This window comes from Amblyraja radiata, chromosome 23 (assembly GCF_010909765.2).
Source record: "Amblyraja radiata isolate CabotCenter1 chromosome 23, sAmbRad1.1.pri, whole genome shotgun sequence".
Classification (NCBI taxonomy): Eukaryota; Metazoa; Chordata; class Chondrichthyes; order Rajiformes; family Rajidae; genus Amblyraja; species Amblyraja radiata.
This window is the reverse complement of record NC_045978.1, coordinates 32,511,127-32,532,727: the sequence shown is the minus strand read 5'-3', so window position 1 is coordinate 32,532,727 and position 21,601 is coordinate 32,511,127. Positions and strand designations below refer to the sequence as shown.

The 21,601-nt window shown below is 44.6% G+C and overlaps 2 protein-coding genes across 3 annotated transcripts in view; one reads left to right on the top strand and one right to left on the bottom strand.

Moving 5' to 3' along the window:
- spo11 (SPO11 initiator of meiotic double stranded breaks) overlaps window positions 1–6,148 on the bottom strand; it is a 34,019-nt gene extending 27,871 nt beyond the window's left edge. Inside the window, exon 1 of the mRNA XM_033041254.1 lies at window positions 6,018–6,148. Coding sequence (XP_032897145.1) covers window positions 6,018–6,148 — 131 coding nt within the window. The remainder of the gene's footprint in view (window positions 1–6,017) is intronic.
- Window positions 6,149–15,901: 9,753 nt separating this feature from the next.
- Window positions 15,902–21,601, top strand: part of rtf2 (replication termination factor 2) — a 69,016-nt gene continuing 63,316 nt past the window's right edge. The window contains exons 1-3 of one of the 2 annotated variants that reach the window (XM_033041984.1): window positions 15,902–16,031; window positions 19,209–19,303; window positions 21,016–21,109. In XM_033041984.1, coding sequence (XP_032897875.1) covers window positions 15,963–16,031; window positions 19,209–19,303; window positions 21,016–21,109 — 258 coding nt within the window. In that variant the 5' untranslated portion in view covers window positions 15,902–15,962. The remainder of the gene's footprint in view (window positions 16,032–19,208; window positions 19,304–21,015; window positions 21,110–21,601) is intronic. The other variant, XM_033041985.1, reaches the window with a different exon arrangement.

The following is a 21,601-nucleotide window of genomic DNA, read 5'->3' as shown; positions in this document are numbered from 1 at the left end:
AATCAACAGTTGCGATGAATTATGCTAAGTGATAAAATATACCTTGAGGCAGGCCAAAAGACTGAGAGGTCAAAGTGGAACTGAGAAGAGAATGAAAGTGACAGATAACTAGTTCAGGGCACATTCCCACACAGCCACAGAACATGCAACACCTCCTCCTTTACAGCTTCCCTTCCCACCATCCACAGCCCCTCAAATTCACATTGTAATTACTCACAGAGCAGCACAGCATGCATGGAAACAAACCCTTTGGAACAAACCCTTGCCGGGGATCGCCGGCGAAGAGCTCCGACCGCCGACCTGCGGCCTATAACATCCTGAAGCCGCGGTCTCCGGTAATGAAGTGGCCGATTAGGGAACTCCAAGTGTGTTAGAGTGTGTTCTATCTGTCCCGACGAGAGGGCTTGTACATCGGGCAGTCCACAGCGGCGACTACAGGCGGCCAAGGCCCCCAACCACGGGTGAACAAAGGAGGAAGACTGACTGAACTTTATTGCCTTCCATCACAGTGAGGAATGCTGTGGTGGATGTTTATGTTGAATTCTATTGTGTATTGTGTTCATTTTAATTGTATGGCTGCATTGTAACTCATTTCACAGTACCTTAATTGGTGCATGTGACAAATAAATGTGAACCATGAACCTTTGGCTCACCTTGCCAATCCATTCCATCCAGAGACAATGCCTGACCTGCTGAGTTACTTACTCCAAGACTTTATGTTTTATACAAGATTCAAGCATCTGCAGTTCCTTGTGTTTATAAAGTTTATTTCATACTATACATGACTAACCAAAAGTTGAAAAAGGAGGCTTTGGCATTGAAAGGTGACATAAATTCCTGCTGAGGTGATTCATACTGGTCACCCTTGGCCATTCTTGAACCACGGTCAGCTATTCCTCTAATGGACACACACAGATCACCAAGGTAGACTGTAAAATACAATGGTTTGAATGGTTTATTTATTGTCACGTCTATCAGGTACAATTAAATACATTTTTGCATACAGATACATGTAGGAAGGGGGCGCTGCACTGCAGCAGCCTGTCGGCAGCGTATGTCGGTTTTCCCCCAACTTTTTAATTTTTTTTAGTATATTTAAAAGTCTGTTTTTAATGTTTCTTTGTGTGTTATGTGTGGGGGGTGGTGTGGGGGGGTAAGGGGGAAACCGTTTCGGCCGCCTCCTCCATGGAGAGGCGACTTTTTCCAGGTCACCTCCCCCGTGGCCTAACAGCAAGGATCGGCGCGGACTTTCCCAGAGACGCGCCCGGGGCTTCAGCGGCGGGCGCAGCGTGGACTCTCAGCGTGGAGCGGGTGAGCCCTCGCTGGAGGGGAGCGCTCCGTTACGCTGGCCCGCGGCAGCCGGCAGCCTGAAGCCGCAGTCTGCAGAACTCCAGCTGGTGCGGCGTCTACAGCCCGGGATCCTTCGTGGAGGACCCGGGTGGAAGAAGAAGCTTTCACTGCCGGCCCGCGGCCATCTTCTACCGCGGGTGCGGCATGGACTTACCATCTCCCCTGGAGGGGAGCTTCGACCGCCGGCCCTGCAGACTGCGGTGCTTCCAGCTGCGGCACGGCAGGTACTTTAAAACTTTGACCGCCGGCCTGTGGCCTACACCAGCCTGAAGCCACGGTCTCTGGTTGGGAAGAGCTGATCCTGGACTCACCTTGACTTTGACTTTGTCCCTTACCATCTGGACGCCCGCAGCAACGGCTGTGGAGGGTGGAGGTCCTGACCACGGGGGGAAATGGAGGAGGACTGGCCAAGCTCTGTGCCTTCCACCACAGTGATGAATGCTGTGGTGGATGTTTGTGTAAATTTTTTATTGTGGTTGTGTTCTTTATTACTGTACCGCTGCTGGCAACCCAAATTCCACCGACCTTGGTTGTGTGGTAATTAAATTATATCTATCTATTATATCTATCAGCAAAACTATCCCCGTATATAAGCACAATCAGTACAGTATGCACAGAACACCTCACAAGAGATGCCATTTTGGCTCCAATGTACAGTTCCAGCTGCAGCTGCCATAAAAGTGCATTGCAGCCTTTGCCTCCATTTTGGTCGTACTGCAATCCGATGTCCCTCTGCACGCCTGGCCCTCTTCAGTCCTTGTCCCCCGGGGGGTGTCTCCTGAGGCCGACCTCGAGAATGCAGAAGGTAAGACATCCCGGATTGTCTCACTGGGTTCTTTGTCCAGCTTCCGCCACCATTGGCATCTCCTTCCACCCTCTTTCTGATTCCCGATTCATGGGGCAAGCAGGGGCCGGGCTCAGCAGCCTTCACTCTCTGAGAGAGCCAGGCCTGTGGTTGGGATGCAGCCGGGAATCGCCGGTCCGCTGGGCTGAGCCCCAGGCTGCTGAAGGGCCTCCAACAGCCCTCGCCACCGCCGAGGCCCTGAACTGTCTCCTGCCGCCAATCTGCTTAGCGACTATCTGTCCGACTCCCTCTTCTCCGGTCCACAGTGCGAGCAGAGGCTGAGCTTAGTGGAAACCTCTCCGGGTTGGTTCTCATTACCTTGGCAGCGAGCCAGGCCTATTGTCAGGCGTGGTCGTAGCCGCGGCCCGCTGGGAAGGGACCTTCTCATTTAATATAGGGGCATTTAATATAGTGATATTTAATATAAGGAATCCACAGCCATTCGTTTATGGGGCAGTCACAACGTAATAAAAGTTGAGGGAGATTAAAATATAACCATATGAAACATTCGATAGGCTACAGCTGAAGATCTATGCACAGTTCTGGTCACTAAATGTTAGGAAAGATATGATTGCACTGGAGAGGGTGAAGAATACTACCTGGAATGGAATGGAATGGAATGCCTGGAATGGAATGCTTTGATTATGAGGAGATCTAAATAGGCGAAGTGTGTTTTCCCTGGAAATAGTAGGCTGAAGGACAATCTGATAGAGTCATGCAAAATAAGGCAAAGTAGAAACTACTCCCGTTAGCAGAGGAATCCATAACTAGAGAGCATATATTTAAGGTAAGAGATACTTATATAGAATTTGAGCACGATTTTTTTCAATCCGGGGTATTTTGGAACACATTGCCTGAGGGGAAGTTAGAAGCAGGTTCTCCCACAATTCTTTAGCACGAAAATGGCAAAAAAATCATAAGATGGAATTAGGTGAATTGGCATATCGAGTCTGCTCTGTCATTCAATCATTGCTGATCTATTTCTCCTTCGCAAACCCATTCTCCTGCCTTCTCCCTGTATCCTTTAATGCCCTTACTAATCAAGAACCTATAAAACTCTGCTTTAAAGATATCCAATGACTTGGCTGCCAAAGCTGTCGATGGCAATGAATTTCAGATTCACCACCTTCTGACTAATGTAAAGTCATTTTATTTTGAGGCTGCTTCCTCTGGCCCTAGACCCTCACACTACTGGAAACATCCTCTCTACATTCACTCTATCTGGACCTTTCATAATTCGCTGGGTTCAATGACATTCCCACTCATCCTTCTAAACTCCAGTGAGTACATGCCTTGAGCCTTCAAACGTTCCTCATTTTTGTAAATCTTCTCTGGACTCGCTCCAATGCCAGAACATCCTTCCTCAGATATGGGACCTAAAACGGCTCACAATGTTCCAAATATGGCCTTATAAAACCTCAGCATTACATCCTTGTTTTTGTATTCTATTAAAATGAATTCTAACATTGCATTTACCATCTTTAACACCAACTCAACCTGCAAATTTACTTTTTGGGAATTCTGCGTCAGCACTCCCAGGTCCCTTTGCATATCCGATTTCTGAATCCTCTCCCCATTTATAAAATTCTCTAAGCCTTTATTCCTTCTTCCAAAGTGCATGACTGTATACTTTGCTACACTGTATTCCATTTGCCATGTCTTTGCCCAATTTACTAACCTGTCCAAGTCTTGCAGCAGACTCCCTACTTCCTCAACACTAATTGCCCCTCCATCTACCTTCGTATCATCCGCAAACTTGGCTACAATGCCATCAATTCCATCGTCCAAATCATTAACATATGACATGAGGCATAGGAAGCTTTGGGTCAAGTGTTGGAAAATTAGATTAGTATACTGTAGATGGGTACTCAAGAGCTAGCACAGACCTGGTGGGCCAAATGGCCTGTTTCCCTACTATTTGATTGTATAGAAGGCAGAATTCATATTCTAGAGATAGGAAATAGTTCCCCATCACAGAATGGAAATGTATGATGTATTTTGTATATTACTGTGCCGAGGTTAAATTAGAATAACAAAATAAACCAAGCATGGTTTGTTTGAGCTCCTCATGTCTCATATTTATTAGTTTGCCAATTTGTAATCAACTTGAAGAAAAAAATAACCAACAAAACTTTTACAGGCCATAATGCTCCCAGAAAAAATGACAAGATTGCTCCATTTTCAACTATAGAGCCCCACGTTTTTCCAGCAACATTGTTCTTCCAATCGGCTAGTCATGTCAGAAATTTTCTTCGACTAATTCACCCGAAAGGAATCTCACTCAAAACAAAATATTCTATTCAACAGAAAAAAATCCATTTACTCTGTCTTTTTAAGGAGAGAGGAAATATTAAAAATGGCATCTTTTACAAATAACGGCAGGTTAATTTCTCAAGGCTTTAAAAAGTGGAGGATAGTTAGATACAGAGTAATTGTCTGAAATCTATTTCAGTCACTGACTATGGGCCTGATTGACACGTGAAGCATGCAATGAGCGACTCACCTCCAGACACTCCAAATCCTTTCAATCTAGAAAGCACAAATCTAGAGATGAGTGCAGCTTCAGCGCCATCTAGTCTAGAGTACCATTTGGGACTAGCACTTCATCCATCATTCAATTCCTCCATCACCATTGTACAATGGTTTAAGCACATGCCATCTCCAAAATGCATTGTATTTATTCAATTATGCTACTCCGACAGGACTTCACAAACCTGTAATCTCTATCATCAAGAATGACAAGTGCAACAGATGCATGACACCACCATCTACAGATTCTTCTTCAAGCTGCACATCATCCAGACTTGGCAACATATTGCTGTACCTTCACCATTAACTGTGGAATTCCAACTCCACCAAGTCTGCCGTTCACAAATACAGATTACCATCTGCTTTGCAATGGCAATTAGGGACATGTAATCAACGCTAACCTTGTCAACAACACCCAAAACCCCATGAAAAATACTGTGTAACAAAACAGATCAACTTCATACTATCTGAGTGTAGTTATCTAGATTGACTGAGTGTAGTTATCTAGTGCAGTGTCAGGTATCTAGAGACTGTTGACGACTACAGTGAACCTCTGTCATCGATGTTTTGCTATGGGGCGGTTCAGTCCAATTGTAACATTCAACTGTAATACTGGTCTCTGTCACAAGGTTTAAGTAACCTTAAAAACACCCTTAAAGCCAGTGATGTCAAGAGGTAATGCTGAAACATCAGGTTATTTAGTCAGCAGCTTCGTGGCCAATCTGTCAATCCATGGAAGTTTGATCAAGGAGGAAGAAAGAGCAGGGCACTGCGTCCAATTATCAAACCACAACCCCCATCTTCCTACCCAGGGCTTAGCTTCCTGCCTAACCGATCTCCGACCCCAACACACTGTCCCAACCAATCACCTCCGACCCCAACACACTGTCCCAACCAATCACCCAAGTTTCAGCCTTCAACCACTTCCAGCACCCACCACCCTTGTCCCCTTGACCCCCCCCCCCCCCCCCAACAACCCCCAGCAGTCCAGCGCCCATTACCTTTGGAGGCCTCGACAGTTCAGCCTTGTCCACTCGACCAACCCCCTTCCCAATGACAGCCCAGCGACCACCACCCGATCCTCAGCTGCCTAGCGCTTTCCTCTCAAGAGCCCAACGCCCACCACCCCTGTCCCCTCGACAGCCCTGCTCCCACCACCCCTGTCCCCTCAATCACTCTCTTTCCCCATTGATAGTCCACTACCCCAACCCTCAGCAGTCCAGCGCCTACCGTTTAGCACAGTGTCGCTGTCCCCACAAACCTAGCGCCCGCCATTTCTGGCCCCAACCCCTACCTGACGAGCGGCTCAGCTCGCACCAATTGCTGCCCTGAGTCGCGCTGCTCGGCCACTGGCTGCCGATGCCGCCGGAGAAACGCCGCCAGCCGCTGCACGGGCCCCAGGCCGGCGTCGTCGAGGAGCGCCATCCCGCGCTTTCCCTCCCGCGCGCGTGCGCGCGTGCGCACTCGCGCTTTCCCTCCTCCCGCGCGCGCGCGTAACCGCCGCCCGAGGCGAAGGGTTATAGAGGAGCAAGATAGACCACTCCTCGAAAAAAGCGTAGTATGACGTGTGTGATTGTCGCCGCCATTTTTTGAGGCATTGTATTGGGCTGTCATGGCGTCCTCATCTAAATGTTCATCTCACTGCTCTGCTATCAATTGTTCTAATCGTAAATCTAAACGACCAGACCTGTCATTCTTTAGGTTCCCCGATAAAAAAGAAAGGTAAGAAAATATTATTATTATTTTCTGTCGATATTCTGTCGTGAAAATGTTATTTTCTGTTCTCCCATCAACGGCCATTGTGAAACTAGGTTTGTCGGTACATTAGAAAGTTAGTAGACTTATTTTTAATAGATCTTTACTTACCACTATAATAAAGACAATTGTAACACTACTGTACGTTTTTGGTTTTGTTCTTGTAAGGGATTGGTCTCCAAAATATGGCCCGCGGGACACATTAGGCCCAGTGACCACGAGATTTTTCGAGCTCAGACTCGAGTCCGAGAACGCGGCGGCTGTTACCCGTTATAGCCCTCGAATTGTCGAGACATCACAAGCAAAGATCACAAGCCCGCCGTGAAGAAGGGTGCAATCAAAGATTATACAACTCTGCTCTATCAGCTTTGGGTGCAATGGTGGGCCGGGGCGTTCGGCGGCGGTGGCGGTTGCAATCAAAGATACTAGAGGAGCTCTGCTCTATAATCTTTGGTCGGAATGGGACGGCTGAACGTTATAACATGCTATCGTTCCACCCTCCCTCTCCCCCTTCTCCCTCTCCCCCCTTCTCCCTCTCCCCCCTTCTCCCTCTTCCCCCTTCTCCCTCTTCCCCTCTCGATCCCTCTCCCCTCTCGATCCCTCTCCCCTCTCGATCCCTCTCCCCTCTCGATCCCTCTCTCCCTTCTCTCGATCCCTCTCTCCCCTCTCTTCTCTCGATCCCTCTCTCCCCTCTCTTCTCTCGATCCCTCTCTCCCCTCTCTTCTCTCGATCTCTCTCTCCCTCTCTTCTCTCGAATCTCTCTCTCCCTCCCTTACCTCTCTCCCTCCCTTACCTCTCTCCCTCCCTTACCTCTTCGTGAGAGTTGGCAGCTCTGAATAGCGGCTTGGATAGAGGATAAAAGAGGATAGAAAGAAAATACTTAATGGTCTTTGTAAGAAGATTTTAATAAACTCTTCTACATTTAAGGTAAATTGACATATTAGAGGCAAAAAGCATCGTCAATATACAGGTCTCTCCACACAACTGAAAACAATTGCACTTAAGTGATATGTCATCCATTGTGCAGGCATGTAGTTATGATCATTTTTTTTCTTATTAGTTAATCCTAAATGATATCTCCTGTAATTTCAGATGTCAACGGTGGGTCCAGAATACTCGTCGACAAGATCTCCTACACCGAACTACGGAGTACTTGTCAGCCAACTGTTGTCTTTGTTCTTTACACTTTGAACTTGACCAGTTTTCCAACAAGCAGACCACGAACAGGCTAAATTGGAATGCAGTTCCAACGCTCTTCGACATTCCTAACCCGCCGAAACGTCTGTCTTCCCAACGCAGGTTACTCAAGAGGACGAATGAGAACCTCCCATCCTCACCAACGCCTTTAAAACAGCAAAGAGGCAAGTAATTTTCTCCTTTTTAAAATAAATTGTTTCCAAACTGATATGATTGCTAATGGTCAATATGTAATGGCATGTATGGTACTTTAATTTTCATTTGTGAAATGTTCACAAAACTATAATCACACATAAGACTACACAGTGTGGCTGGTGGAATGCGTACTAGTATTTAATTCTAGTAAGAACATCCATTTTAAACTTCCTCAAGCATAATTATTACAACATTTAAATTGATTTAATTTATAAAAAATCTTCAAAAATATCAAGATCATGATTTTCTTCTGGTAGATTGAAATTGGTGCATCACATCTATTTTTAATTATAATTAGTAGTAGATGCTGATTTATTTACATGTATATGCTTAATCTTTTTAATTAGTATGCTTGCCATTTCATTCCCCCTTTTTCTTTTTTTTTGTATTGGCAGTGCCACACAACATACAGGCAGAACATTCTTACTGCTCAGCTGCAGACAAAGTTCCGCGGGAAGAACCCAGCAGTGTCTCTACAACTCCTGAAACACCTGATCTTCAAATCACACCAAATGTAAATGACAGCAGAGCTCTGAAGAAGGAAAGACAGTGTACTTTCCGCCTCAAAAAAATAGTACAACAGATCAAATTATCAATGGGAAAGAATACTACAGAAAGTAAGACAATCAGTGACTTGATCAGAGGGGCTGGTGAATTTTTACAAGAACCAGCACTGTCTTTCTTTGCGTCGCAGTTGCGTAATGCGTCTGGACGTAGAAGTGCAAGAAGAAGACGATGGAGTTATTCAGACAAGGTAGTTGCCTTGTCCCTCTACCACCAGAGTCCCCGAGCATATCAGTTCTGCCAGTGCATTTTCACACTTCCATCAATCTCATCACTACGTAGGTGGTTGTGCAATATTGAAGTGCGGCCTGGGTTTCCCCCTAAGATCTTTAAACTTTTGAAAGACAGGGTTGCGGGGATGTCAGAGAGACATACATTATGTGTAGTCTCCTTTGACGAAATGAGTTTACGTGCAAGCCTCTCTTACAATATTACTGAGGATTCAGTCGAGGGCTTTGAGGACTTTGGATCTCTAGGGAAGACGTCAAGGCCTGCCAACCATGCTCTTGTTTTCATGGTTAGAGGCTTGATGGGGAAATGGAAGCAACCTGTAGGTTACTTTCTTTCACGGGACTGCACAACGGCTGACAAACTGAAAACATTACTCAATGAATGTTTACAGAAGGTTAAGGCTATTGGACTACAGCCTAAGGCCGTTGTTTGTGACCAAGGCCCAAGCAATGTTCGACTATACTCCAACTTGGGTGTGACGGAAGACCATCCTTTCTTCATCCACGGGGGAACCAATATCTATTGCATGCATGACCCACCCCACTTGTTGAAAAACACTCGATCAAATTTGGAGAAATATGTTTTTGAGGTCAAGGGAGAGGTTGGCAGAAAAAAACATATCAAATGGGCACATATTTACTCATTTTATGAGCATGATTCACAGTTGCCCATTAGAAAAGCCCATAAATTAACCAGAGGCCATTTTGTTTTAAACAGCTTCTCTAAAATGAGAGTCAACAAGGCTGTGCAGGTGCTTAGCCATTCGGTAGCAGCAGGTGTCTACACCTATGCAACTCTTGGAAAGTTACCTGGGGAGGCTGTTTATACGGCAGAGTTTATTGAAATGGTTGATGGACTTTTTGACAGCAGGTTTTACAAGGGCGCCAAAAAGTTAAGGAGGCCTATGTCAGAAAAGTCTGCACATAAGTCATTCTTTGAATCATGCTTGACTGTACTCCAAAGCCTGACAGTGCTTGGAGCTAAAAATGTGTTGTTTGTCAAGGGATGGCGGCTTGCAATTTCTTGCATTTCACAACTGTGGCAGCACATCAAGGAAAGCACAGACGCCCGTTTTATGTTCACATCCAGGATCAATCAGGATGTTGTGGAGAATTTGTTCTCCACTATTCGGCGAAAGGGCGGATTCAGAGAAAATCCATCTGCAAAGGAATTTCGATGTGCTTTTCGGATGGTTATGGTGGCTGAACTGATCAAGCCTCACATTTATCTTGACATTGCAAACACTAACAAAAAACAGAGTCAAGAAACCATCTCCATCTATCTCTCATACAAATAAAACAAAACAGCACAATGCAGTCTGCAGCATTTCACTTGATCTCCCTGAAGACACTAGCTTACATCGCAGGTCACATCTGTCACAGGATCATTACTTCACACGAACTGTCGTCAAAATGCATCACGAGCAGAGAAGTTCTCTTATGAACTGATACCACTTTAGTTGATCCTGCACTCATATTCATCCATCATAAAGCCTATGACACATCAACGTCTGACTTTGGCTCATTGATGGTGCCTTCGGAATACTTTCTTGGGTTCTGTGAAGTGTGCGAGCAAGTGTTCCGCACAGAATTTGATGATGTTAACATGACCAGGGATAACATTTCCCATCTAATAAACACAGCAATACATAACACACAGCAATACAAAGACATGAACTTGTGCTGCAATAGAGTCAAGGTTAGAATTGTAGCTATCTTTGTGAGTATCCACATGCACTATGGACTCAAATTCAAGAATAGAAAAATGCATAACTTGACTGTTAAAAGGAGATGTAAAATACTTCAAAAAGTGGGACATACGTAAAGTGCATAATTTTCATAAATTATGTATTTGAAGTTATACTATTCAAGTTCAAGTGAGTTTATTGTCATGTGTCCCTGATGGTACAATGAAATTCTTGGCTTTGTTTCAGCACAAGAGAACATAGTAGGCATTGACTACAAAACAGATCTGTGTGTCCATACACCATTATATAAATATATACACACATGAATAAATAAACTGATAAAGTGCAAATAACAGATAATGGGCTATTAATGTTCAGAGTTTTGTCCGAGTCAAGTTTAATAGCCTGATGGCTGTGAGGAAGTTGCTATCCCTGAACCTGGTCGTTGCAGTCTTCAGGCTCCTGTACCTTCTACCTGAAGGTAGCAGGGAGATGAGTGTGTGGCCAGGATGGTGTGGGTCCTTGATGATACTGCCAGCCTTTTTGAGGCAGCGGCTGCGATAGATCCCCTCGATGAAAGGGAGGTCAGAGCCTATGATGGACTGGGCAGTGTTTACTACTTTTTGTAGTCTTCCTCTCCCGGGCGCTCAAGTTGCCGAACCAAGCCACGATGCGAGTCCTCCTTGACAAACCGACTCTCCGTAATCTTCTCCAGTAGAGGCGCTGATGTGCTTTCTTAATAATTGCACCAGTGTTCTTGGACTAGGAAAGATCTTCATAGATGTGCACACCCAGGAATTTGAAGCTCTTGACCCTTTCAACCGTTGATATAAACGGGACTGTGGGTCCCCATCCTACTCCTTCCAAAGTCCACAATTATTTCCTTGGGTTTGCTGGTGTTGAGGGCAAGGTTATTGTGCTGGCACCATATGGACAGTTGCTCGATCTCTCTTCTATACTCTGACTCATCCCCATCAGTGATACGTCCCACAACAGTGGTGTCGTCAGCGAACTTGATGATGGAGTTCGGATTATGACTGGCTACGCAGTCATAAGTACAGCAGGGGGCTGAGCACGCAGCCTTGAGGTGCTCCCGTGCTGATAGTTATCGAGTCTTGACACATTTCTACCAATACGAACAGACTGTGGTCTGAGAATGAGGAAGTCGAGGATCCAATTGCAGAGGGATGCGCAGAAACCCAGTTCTGCGAGTTGTAACCAGCTTGGAGGGGATGATTGTATTAAATGCCGAGCTGTACTCAATGAATAACAGCCTGACATATGAGTTTTTGTTGTCCAAGTGGTCCAGAGCAGAGTGGAGGGCCAGCGAGATTGCGTCCACCGTTGATCTGTTGTGGCGGTAAGTGAACTGCAGTGGGTCTAGGTTTTTGATGCCCTTTTGAAGCAGGTGGGAACCTCAGACCTCGGAAGTGAGAGAATTGAAAGTGTCCGTAAAAACTCCAGCCAGTTGGTCCGCACAGGTTGTTTATCTACGTAGTTGAAAATTTTGATTGTTACCCATACAAAATCGTGCCAATGACGATTTATTTATCTATATTACTAAAACTAACATCTTGACCGCTCTCGACTTTCTGTTTCTTGATTTCCGAGTGAACACCGCCACTTACGGCTGTCATTTTTGGCCAGCTCACTCAGAGTCCCACTATAAGATCTTTGGTGGGAACTGCGGCGCAGGCGGGCAGGTCAGGAGAGCGGCGATGGGGCGAGATGTAGTGGGATGGAGGGAGAGGTGATAGCGGGCATGTGGCTGGCGATGGAGGAACGATCAGATGGGTGTCATGGTGGGTCGGGGAGAGGGGCGGATGTGTCGCACCCCTACTGTAGCAATGTTACAACACTTTGAGATTTAAAAAATCAAGTCTGTAATTTATCCCATCAGATAAAGCATAAAAATAAGTTTAATTTATCACCTAATTCACTTTCATATCTTCAGTATTAAAAAAGTTATGGCCATTTTCATACTCGGAAATTAGCATCTTGTTCCCTATTGCTTTTCCATTGACTTAACACAAAAGCTGTGATCGAGGACAGTCAAATGGCCATAACTTTCTTAAAAATTAAGAGAACTAAAATATATTTCAGTTATTATAGATTGAAGCATTCTGAAACAAATATGAAACAATCTTACTTAGATGACTTGAAATTAAAGCATATAATTAGTTAGTTACCTAATTGTAGCTAATTACAAAATTCAATTACTAGATCTAAACATCTATCAATTACTTAAGAATAGATTAACATTTTTAAATAGCCTAAGTCCAAATAACATTCACACAAGAATTCACAATATAACATAATTTTTAAATCTCATTGTCATGGATTTATAGGCCAAATGGAAGGAATTTAATGTTTAATACCTGTAAATTAATGGCCATTTAAATCAACTTGCTAGTGGGTTTTTCTGGAACGCGACCATTTGGAACGTTGCGGTTTGCAGTGATTTAGACCCCCATATCGGCATGAAAAACACTGCCGGTTGGTATGGGGACTAACTAATTCACCGTTTTACAACTTAAAATGTGAACTAAAGGCATCTTAAGGACCACTTTTATACACAAAAATAAACAGCTTTCTTTTACCTGTCACCTACATGAAATCCGTCCCCCTTGTCGGCGTTGTCGGCTTTAGAAGCTGATTTTAAAATGACTCCCCCCCCCCCCCCCCTCAAAGGCGCCAAAATCGCACACACGGCCAGTGGCAGAATTGCAGCGCCGCTGAAGGTAAGTATTGTAACATACCTACCTACTGTCAGAAACCTCAGCATACAATAAAGCAGAGAAGACAGGACAAAGAAGATTGGGATTCCTTTGTAAATTGCCAGACGGAATTAAGGAAAGCTCTGAATAAAGCCGAACAAGACTTTGTGTCAAACAACCTTGCCACAGCAATGAAAGAAAACGTTAAGCAATTTTGGTCTCATATGAAACGTTTGGTGCAGGGCCGGAAATCCCGGGGGGGCCAGGGGGGGACACATACCCCCCCCCCCCCTGTTTTGAGAGGTGGGGGACGATCCCCCATCATATTTTGTAATCCGGATTTAAAATTCCGTGAAATCTCCGCTTTCCGCGAGACAGTGGGGGTGGGACTGCTGATCGAGGGCGCCGATTGGACGAGAAAGACGTCGGTCAGCAGGCAATGGGGGCGGGACCATGATAATTCAGCGCGATGATTGGAGGATTGAAGTGTCGGTCAGGCGGAAGTAGGGGTGTGGGACTGAGGATAGAGGGAGGAGGGGGACGTCTGTGGGGCAAAGATCAGAGCGGAACTTGATTTGCATGCCCGGCGGTGGCCAGAGACGTCAGGAGTTAGACGGGAACGGTGTCGCAGCCAGCGCAGAAAAGCATCGCAAGCTCCACGGCTCCCGACTGGTGTTCCGTCAGTCCAAGCAGGGCGGTAGGTTAACCTGGCGAGACAGGCAGAGTTGAACTGCATTTCGCGCTGCTTCTCCGCGCTGGCTGTGGGCCTTATGCGATTTTTTTCCACGACTGCCGACACCGTCACTAATTACCGTCCATAGGGCCCACGGCTGAAGTCTCCAAGGCCTTGTGTGTGTGTGAGTGTGCGCATGCGCGCGCAGCCACCAATAAATTGTGTCCCCCGGTCCCCTCCATGTTTTGATAGCGATTTCCGTTCATGGGTAACGGAGAGAAGGGAGTTGCAGATCACATGGTGAACAACACAGTTATAAGTGACGGGAAAGGGAAGGCCGAAGCACTTAATGCTCAATTCACTTAATGCCCTAACTATTTGAGCTGCCACCTTTAGTGAGCTATGAACTTGGACTCCAAGATTCGTCTGCACATCAATGCTGTTAAAGGTCTTGCCATTAACTGTATACTGCCTCCTTACGTTCAACCTCCCAAAGTTCAACACCTCACACTTGCTCGGGTTAAACTCCATCTGCAATTTGTTCACCCATTTCCACAACTGGTCTATATCCTGCCGTCTCTTCTGACAGCCTTTCTCGCTGTCTGCAACTCCTCAAAGTACTGCAAGAGTCATTGATTGGCATAGTTTTCTGGCTATATTCAGGACCCTCAGAACGCCACTGGGCATTCCAGATCTGGGTAATGATGGAGAAACGATGGGTGTAGGAAATGGGAAAAAAGAGTGGCATATTGCAAAGATGGTTTCAAATGTGGGGCATTGCCAGTCCAATGTGCATTTATCAAGAGGGATCCATTAGAGATTATGGAAGTACTGGTAATGATGAATACAGTAGTATGATGAGGTACGACAACAAAAGGCATGTCAGAAGATTCATGTAGTCAATTGAGATGTGTACATGGCACAAAAAGATGGTGACTAAAGGGCCTGTCCCACTTGGCCGTCATTTGCGCGCCATTTACGCGACCTGGTAGCGTGTGGGTAGCGCGGGACGGGCGCATGGCATGGAGGAGTGAGGAGCTGCGCGCGGCATCGTGCAGCGCTCCAGGATTTCATTCTGCATGAAATGTTCACGCGCCATCGGCCTGTCGCATAAATGACGGCCATGTGGGACACCCTGGCGCAGCGCAACGTCTCACCTCCAACAGCAGCAGAAGCAGGCAAGCAATCGCCGAGCTCGGCCTGGGGCTCACGGCATTTGCGGATCCGGATCAGCTCCCACTCCTACTCCCAGAGCGGGGCCAAGACGATTGGAGATAGACACAAAATGCAGGAGTAACTCAGTGAGACCGGCAGCATCTCTGGAGAGAAGCAATGGGTGAAGTTTCGGGTCAAGACCCTTCTTCAGACTGAAGAAGAGTCTCGACCTGAAACATCATCCATTCCTTCTCTCCAGAGATGCTGCCGGTCCTGCTGAGTTACTCCTGCATTTTGTGTTTATCTTCAAATGACGTCACGCGCTCCAGACGGCTGTGCGGACGCGAGTCAGTCACTATCGGCCTGTCGCGTAAATGACGGCCAAGTCTGACAGGCCCTTAAGAACATGAGAAATTGGATAAGAATGGTTATTGTGATGAGGTCATTGTTGGATAGATCTTGTATCAGATGGCAAAGAAAACCAAATGAATGACACAAATGGTTATCAAATCCACCAGAATTGTGGGCATCTGGATTGTAAAGGAATGACACAGATAACAAACAATGTAATGAGGGTTTGTGTTTGCAAGTGTAAGTTCTGGCTCATTATTAGAAACATGATTCAGCATGACAAGGCCTTGTTTTAGGGTGGGGTGATGGTATTTCAATCCAGATATCTGGGCAGATTAGGCTGGAAAGACACTTGGCGGTTAATGCAATCATGGGATTTGTGTCAATCTTCGGTTTAAACCTGGAGTAACTCAGCGGGTCAGACAGCATCTCTGGAGAAAACGAATGTGACGTTTTGGGTCGAGACCCTTCTTCAGACTCGACCCGAAATGTCACCTGTTCCTTTTATCCAGAGATGCTGCCTGATCCGCTGAGTTACTCCAGTTTTTTGTGTCTGTCTTAAACACAACAGTTGCAGTTCCTTCCTACACGACAGCTGTGTCGTCTCGCCGTCAATCAGCAGAGGGGGCGGGGCCTGGTCATTGACCAATCAACGGAGTTGCGGTAGTGCGCTTGCGTGGTTTCCGTGGAGCTGGGTTTGGATCGGGCCTCAGGATGGGTTGTGATGGAGGGACTATCCCGAAGCGCCATGAACTAGTGAAGGGCCCCAAGAAGGTGGAGCAGGTATGGAAAGACTACACTCTCCTTCCTTCTCACGTTTGCGCACTCAGCCGGCTGGTGATTCCGGCAGGGCTCTTGCTGAGGCTTCAGGCCGGTGCGGCAGGACAACGAATTGCCGGGGTTTGCCTGTCAGTGCTGAGGGGTTCCCGGCGCTGCGACCCCCACGCTCTGACAACCACAATGACCGTTCTGAAGGCCGTGATCGGCTTGATGTCGATTCGAGGTTAAGGGGAGAGAAGACAGTGGCTGTGTTGTGAGACTGGTTACAAATGAAAACACTAATTGCTGGGGGGAAAAGTACAAGTGGAGAGAGATACAACGTTAATGGTTCAGATCGTATACTCTTCAGAACTGGAAAAGAAAAAAATCAAATTATTTTTAACTATCTCAAAGGTGGGGAGGGGGGTAGAACAAAGGAACTATTTCTACGGTGCCATCAAATGGGGAAACACGTTAGTTAGAAGTGCAAGGTGCTTTGTCTGTGTTATGTGATGATAATATCAGAGCTTTGGGATATAACCATATAACAATTACAGCACGGAAACAGGCCATCTCGGCCCTTCTAGTCCGTGCCGAACACTTAATCTCACCTTGTCCCATCTACCTACACTCAGACCATAACCCTCTATTCCTTTCCCGTCCATATACCTATCCAATTTATTTTTAAATGATAAAAACAAACATGCTGGAAGCTCATTCCACACAGCTACCACTCTCTGAGTAAAGACGTTCCCCCTCATGTTGCCCCTAAACTTTTGTCCCTTAATTCTCAAATCATGTCCTCTTGATTGAATCTTCCCTACTCTCAATGCAAAAAGCTTATCCACGTCAACTTTGTCTATCCGTCTCATAATTTTAAAGACATCCATCAAGTCCCCCCTTAACCTTCTGCGCTCCAAAGAATATAGACCTATCTTGTTCAACGTTTCTTTGTAATTTAGGTGCTGAAACCCAGGCAACATTCTCGTAAATCTCCTCTGTACTCTCTCTATTTTGTTGACATCTTTCCTATAATTTGGCGACCAGAATTGTACACCTTATTCCAGAATTTGCATCACCAATGCCTTGTACAATTTTAACATTGCATCCCAACTTCTATACTCAATGCTTTGATTTATAAAGGCCAGCACACCAAAAGCTTTCTTTGCCACCCTATCTACATGACATTCCACCTTCAGGGAACTATGCACAGTTATTCCTAGATCCCTCTGTTCAACTGCATTCCTCAATTCGCTACCATTTACTATGTACAAATTTTGATTTGTCCTGCCAAGATGTAGCACCTCACACTTATCAGCATTAAACTTTTAAACTTTTTTTTTGGCATTAAACTGTCAAGCAGGATAGATTACACTGATAAATTATTGGCAGAAATGACCATTTCTGATACGTCGGAGAGAAAAAACCCTGGTGCGTTTCCTGAAGTTGGGGAATTTAATGTTGAATCTGGAAGGCTGCAATGAGCAGAAATGGAGGATGAGATGCTGCTCCACAAGCTTGCATAAGGACTCATTGTGATAGGGCAAGAGGCCACATACAGGTCAGATTGGGATGGAGACAGAATAAGTAAATGGAGAAAATGCCAGAATAAGAATGGGAGAGGTTGCCGGGGACAGGGGAGCAGAGAAGGGAGTTGAAAATGGAGGAATAAAGGAATGACAGAGTAATTAGGTATTTTGCATTTATGTCTGCTACTCTGGGCACACTAGTTAAAGGTCTAATGACAGTAAAGTGGTTGGTAATTGATATCACTGGAAAAGAAAATAGAGGGATTCATGACACTAAAACCTGGCATCCTTTTTGCCTGATAACCATATTCAAAAAAATAAACTCATTTATCATGTTGTTGTGATGCAGGCTAACCCAGCATTTATTACGTATCCTTGAGAAGTTGATGCCCCTTAACTACTGCAGTTTTTCTGGAGAAGGCATTATTCGGAAGGGAATTATAGGAATTCAATCCAGTGACTTTGAAGGAATGGTGATATATTTCCAAGTCAGAGTAATGCACATATCGAAGGAGAACCTGTATGTTATGATATTCCTACACTGACCATTATTCCATATGGAACCTTATTCCCTTATCATGTATCTATACACTGTAGATGGATCGGTTGTAATCATGTATTGTCTTTCTGCTGACTGGTTAGCACGCAACAAAAGCTTTTCACTGTACCCCGGTACACGTGACAATAAACTAAACTGAATTGACCTCTACCATGCTGAGACCAAGGTCTCGGGCACCCCTTCGTACCTACTCCTTAGCCATAACCCCACTGATGAACATCAGGCCATCATCTTCCAGTTTCTCATCTCATCACCTCTAGCAATCTCTTCTCAACAGCCTCCAACCTTTTAGTTCCCCAGCTGCACACTGCCTGCTTCTATTTCCTCCCCAAAATCTACAAACTGGACTGCTGTGGCAGACCCATTGTTTAGTTTGGTTTTTAGTTTTTATTGTCATGTGTACCAAGGTACAGTGACAAGCCTTTGTTATGTGCTATTCAGTCAAAGAAAGGACTATACTTGATTACAATCAAGCCGTCCACAGTGTACAGATAAAGGTACATTTAGTGCAAGTTAAAGTATGATAAAAGATTGCTCCCTGAAGTGTAGGAGATGAGGGAAATCTTAGATAATATAAAATCATGAGGGGCTATTTAATAAAGTGAACAGCCCAGAGTACAAGAGTCTAAAACTTGACTAGGTTTAAGGTCTGGGAGTAAAGATTTTTAATAGACCCGAAAAGCAGCTTTTTCCACGTAGTGGGTAGTGCGTATATGGAATGAGTTTGCAAAAGAAGCTATAGAGGCAGATTAATTACAACGTTTAAATGACACTTTGGCAAGTACATGGATAGGAAAGATCGGAACCCTCCATACCCGAAATGTCACCTATTCTTTTTCTCCAGAGATGTCGCCTGATCTGCTGAGTAACTCCAGTATTTTATGTCCATCTTTGGCATAAACTGTCATCTGCACTTCCTTCCTCCACAAGGAATGGAGGGATATGGACCAGATGCAGGCAAATTGAACTAGCTCAGTTAGGTAACTTGGTTGGCATGGATGATTTGGGCCGTAGGGCTGGTTCTGTGCTGTGTAGCTGCATGATTCTGACTTCAAAATTCAAGAATCTCATGATTGGCATGCTATATTTTTATATATATATATTTTTTTTCAGGTTGATAAAAATGCCTCATTGGTTGCCCGCTGGAATTACTGTGCTATCAGTCAAACGCCACTGAGGAGACCCATAGTCGCTTGTGAGCTTGGCAGGTAGGCGTTGAATGACCTGATTGAAGTGTTCTCTCGAATTTTCTTGTAATTCTAAATGCTTGTTGTGGAAATCTTGGTATTTGTGTGTACTTCCTCAATGAAATTTATAATTTTGGCAAGCATACTTTGGGTAGAACCTCTCCAAATTGTACTGTTTGGGAGGAATTATTACCTCACTATGTGCTGCCAGCATTACACGTATATATGCCTTGATTCCTCAAACACAATTTCACTATTCGGATCATATTGGCTTCCACATTAAAAAAAAAAAAAAAGATGAACTATGTTTGCTAGTGAGGGGTCATTACATCTGCTCATTATTGCAGAAGAAATGTCCCAAGGTTGTCTTGAATGCAAAAAAGAATCTAGAAAACATCAACATTAAAATCAAGTTGAGGGGTAGGGCATCTTTGACCCTGCTTCACCATTCATAAAGATCATTGCTTATCTAAATTGCCATTTTCTTGTTTTATTCGCTCAATGTTTTCATTTGCAAACTATCCAAAAACAGATTGATCTCTGATTTGAATGACTTGGAGAATTATAAAGTTTGATCACCATCTGAGTGGATGGAAAAAATCCTCGTGAGTGGCCAAATACTTTGACTTATTCTAGACTTCTAAGCCAGGAGTCTGTGCATCCACCATGTCGAGACCTGTCAACATTTTAAGCTACAATGAGATCACCACACAGTTAATGTCCTTGTATTCAAGTCCCTAAAAATCAGAATGCAGGTGTTAAAACAGTAATCTTGGCTTTTATCGTGAAAGGCATGAAGAGATCTTGTAATTATACAGGGCATGTTGAGACTGGCCAGTTTTGTTCTCTGTACCTAAAATATCCAATGAATATGTCTGGTATTTTGACCTCCGGTTTTCTAACCCGCAATTTGATGCAAGTTGTTAATAGTTAAGGCCCAAGCAGTGATCCCTGCAGTACCCCACTAGTCAATCCGTCACCCTGAGAAAGTCTGTTTACTCCCATTCTTTACTGTGTACCAGTTTTCAATCCATACTTGTATATCATCCTCAATTCCATGTGCTGTAACCAAGCAGACCATCTGTGTGAGCTGTTGTAGAAATGAATGGATGAATAAGTTTATGAACGAACGAATGAATGCCTTCTGAAAATCCAAATATACCACATCCTCGTGTTACCTATTATCTATTGTACTAGGAACATCCTTCAGGCATAATAGATTACTTAAATATGATTTCCCTTTTATAATTGCCTGTTCATTCTATTCTTGTTTCAAGATGTTCTCTATTGTGTCATCATTGATTACTGTAATTTCCTGATTACTGTAATTTCCCAATTACTTATTTGGGTTGACAGAATGATAGTTCCATGTTTACTCTCTTTCTCCTTATTTTAATAGTGGGTTCACATTTGAGAACATTCTGAAAGCTTCCAGCCTGAATCGTCGCCTGACCATTCTCTCCACAGATGCTGCCTGACCTGCTGAGTTCTTCCTGCACTTCACTGAGTTTTTGTGCTGGATGAATATGTTATTATTTTCACTTAGAAGTGCTCTCAACTTTTAGATATGCACATTTCATTGTGTTTAAGTTTCATTATTGAACTCAATTTCCCCTTCATTCAGCCCTGCGTGGTGCATTTCATTGTACCCGTACCTCACTGTACTTTATATACAATAAACTTGACTTTATCAGCAGTTTAAGTTATTCTTCTGATTATTGTCTTGCTTTTAGGTTGTACAACAAAGATGCTCTCATTGAATATTTATTGGACAAATCTGAAGACAAATGCATCATTGAGACTGCCACACACATCAAGAGCCTTAAGGTGAATCTATTAAGCAATAAATCTATGTCTTTGACTCTGCAACTGGGAATCTATTCTACTGCATCTTCTGGCTTCCCAGTCCCCTGTAATATTTTTTAACCGTCTTTGCTTAAACAATACGATAAGCACATGATAACATAGGCCGTAGTCAGCATGGTTTTGTAAAAGGGAGATCTTGCCTGACGAACCTGTTGGAATTCTTTGAGGAAGTAAGTAGCAGCATCGACAAAGGAGAGTCAGTGGATGTGGTTCAGCTGGTTTTTCAGCAGGCCTTTGATAGGGTGCCGCACACGAGGCTGTTAAAGAAGATGAGAGCCCATGGTACCAGAGGGTAGATGCTAGCATGAATAACAGGTTGGCCAGATGGCAGAAGGCAAATATGGGCTTTAATGGGAGCTTTTTCTGGTTGGCTCCCAGTGACTAGTGGTGTTCCGCAGGGGTCAGTGCTGAGGCCGCTACGCTTCATGATGTATCTTGACGATTTGGATGAGG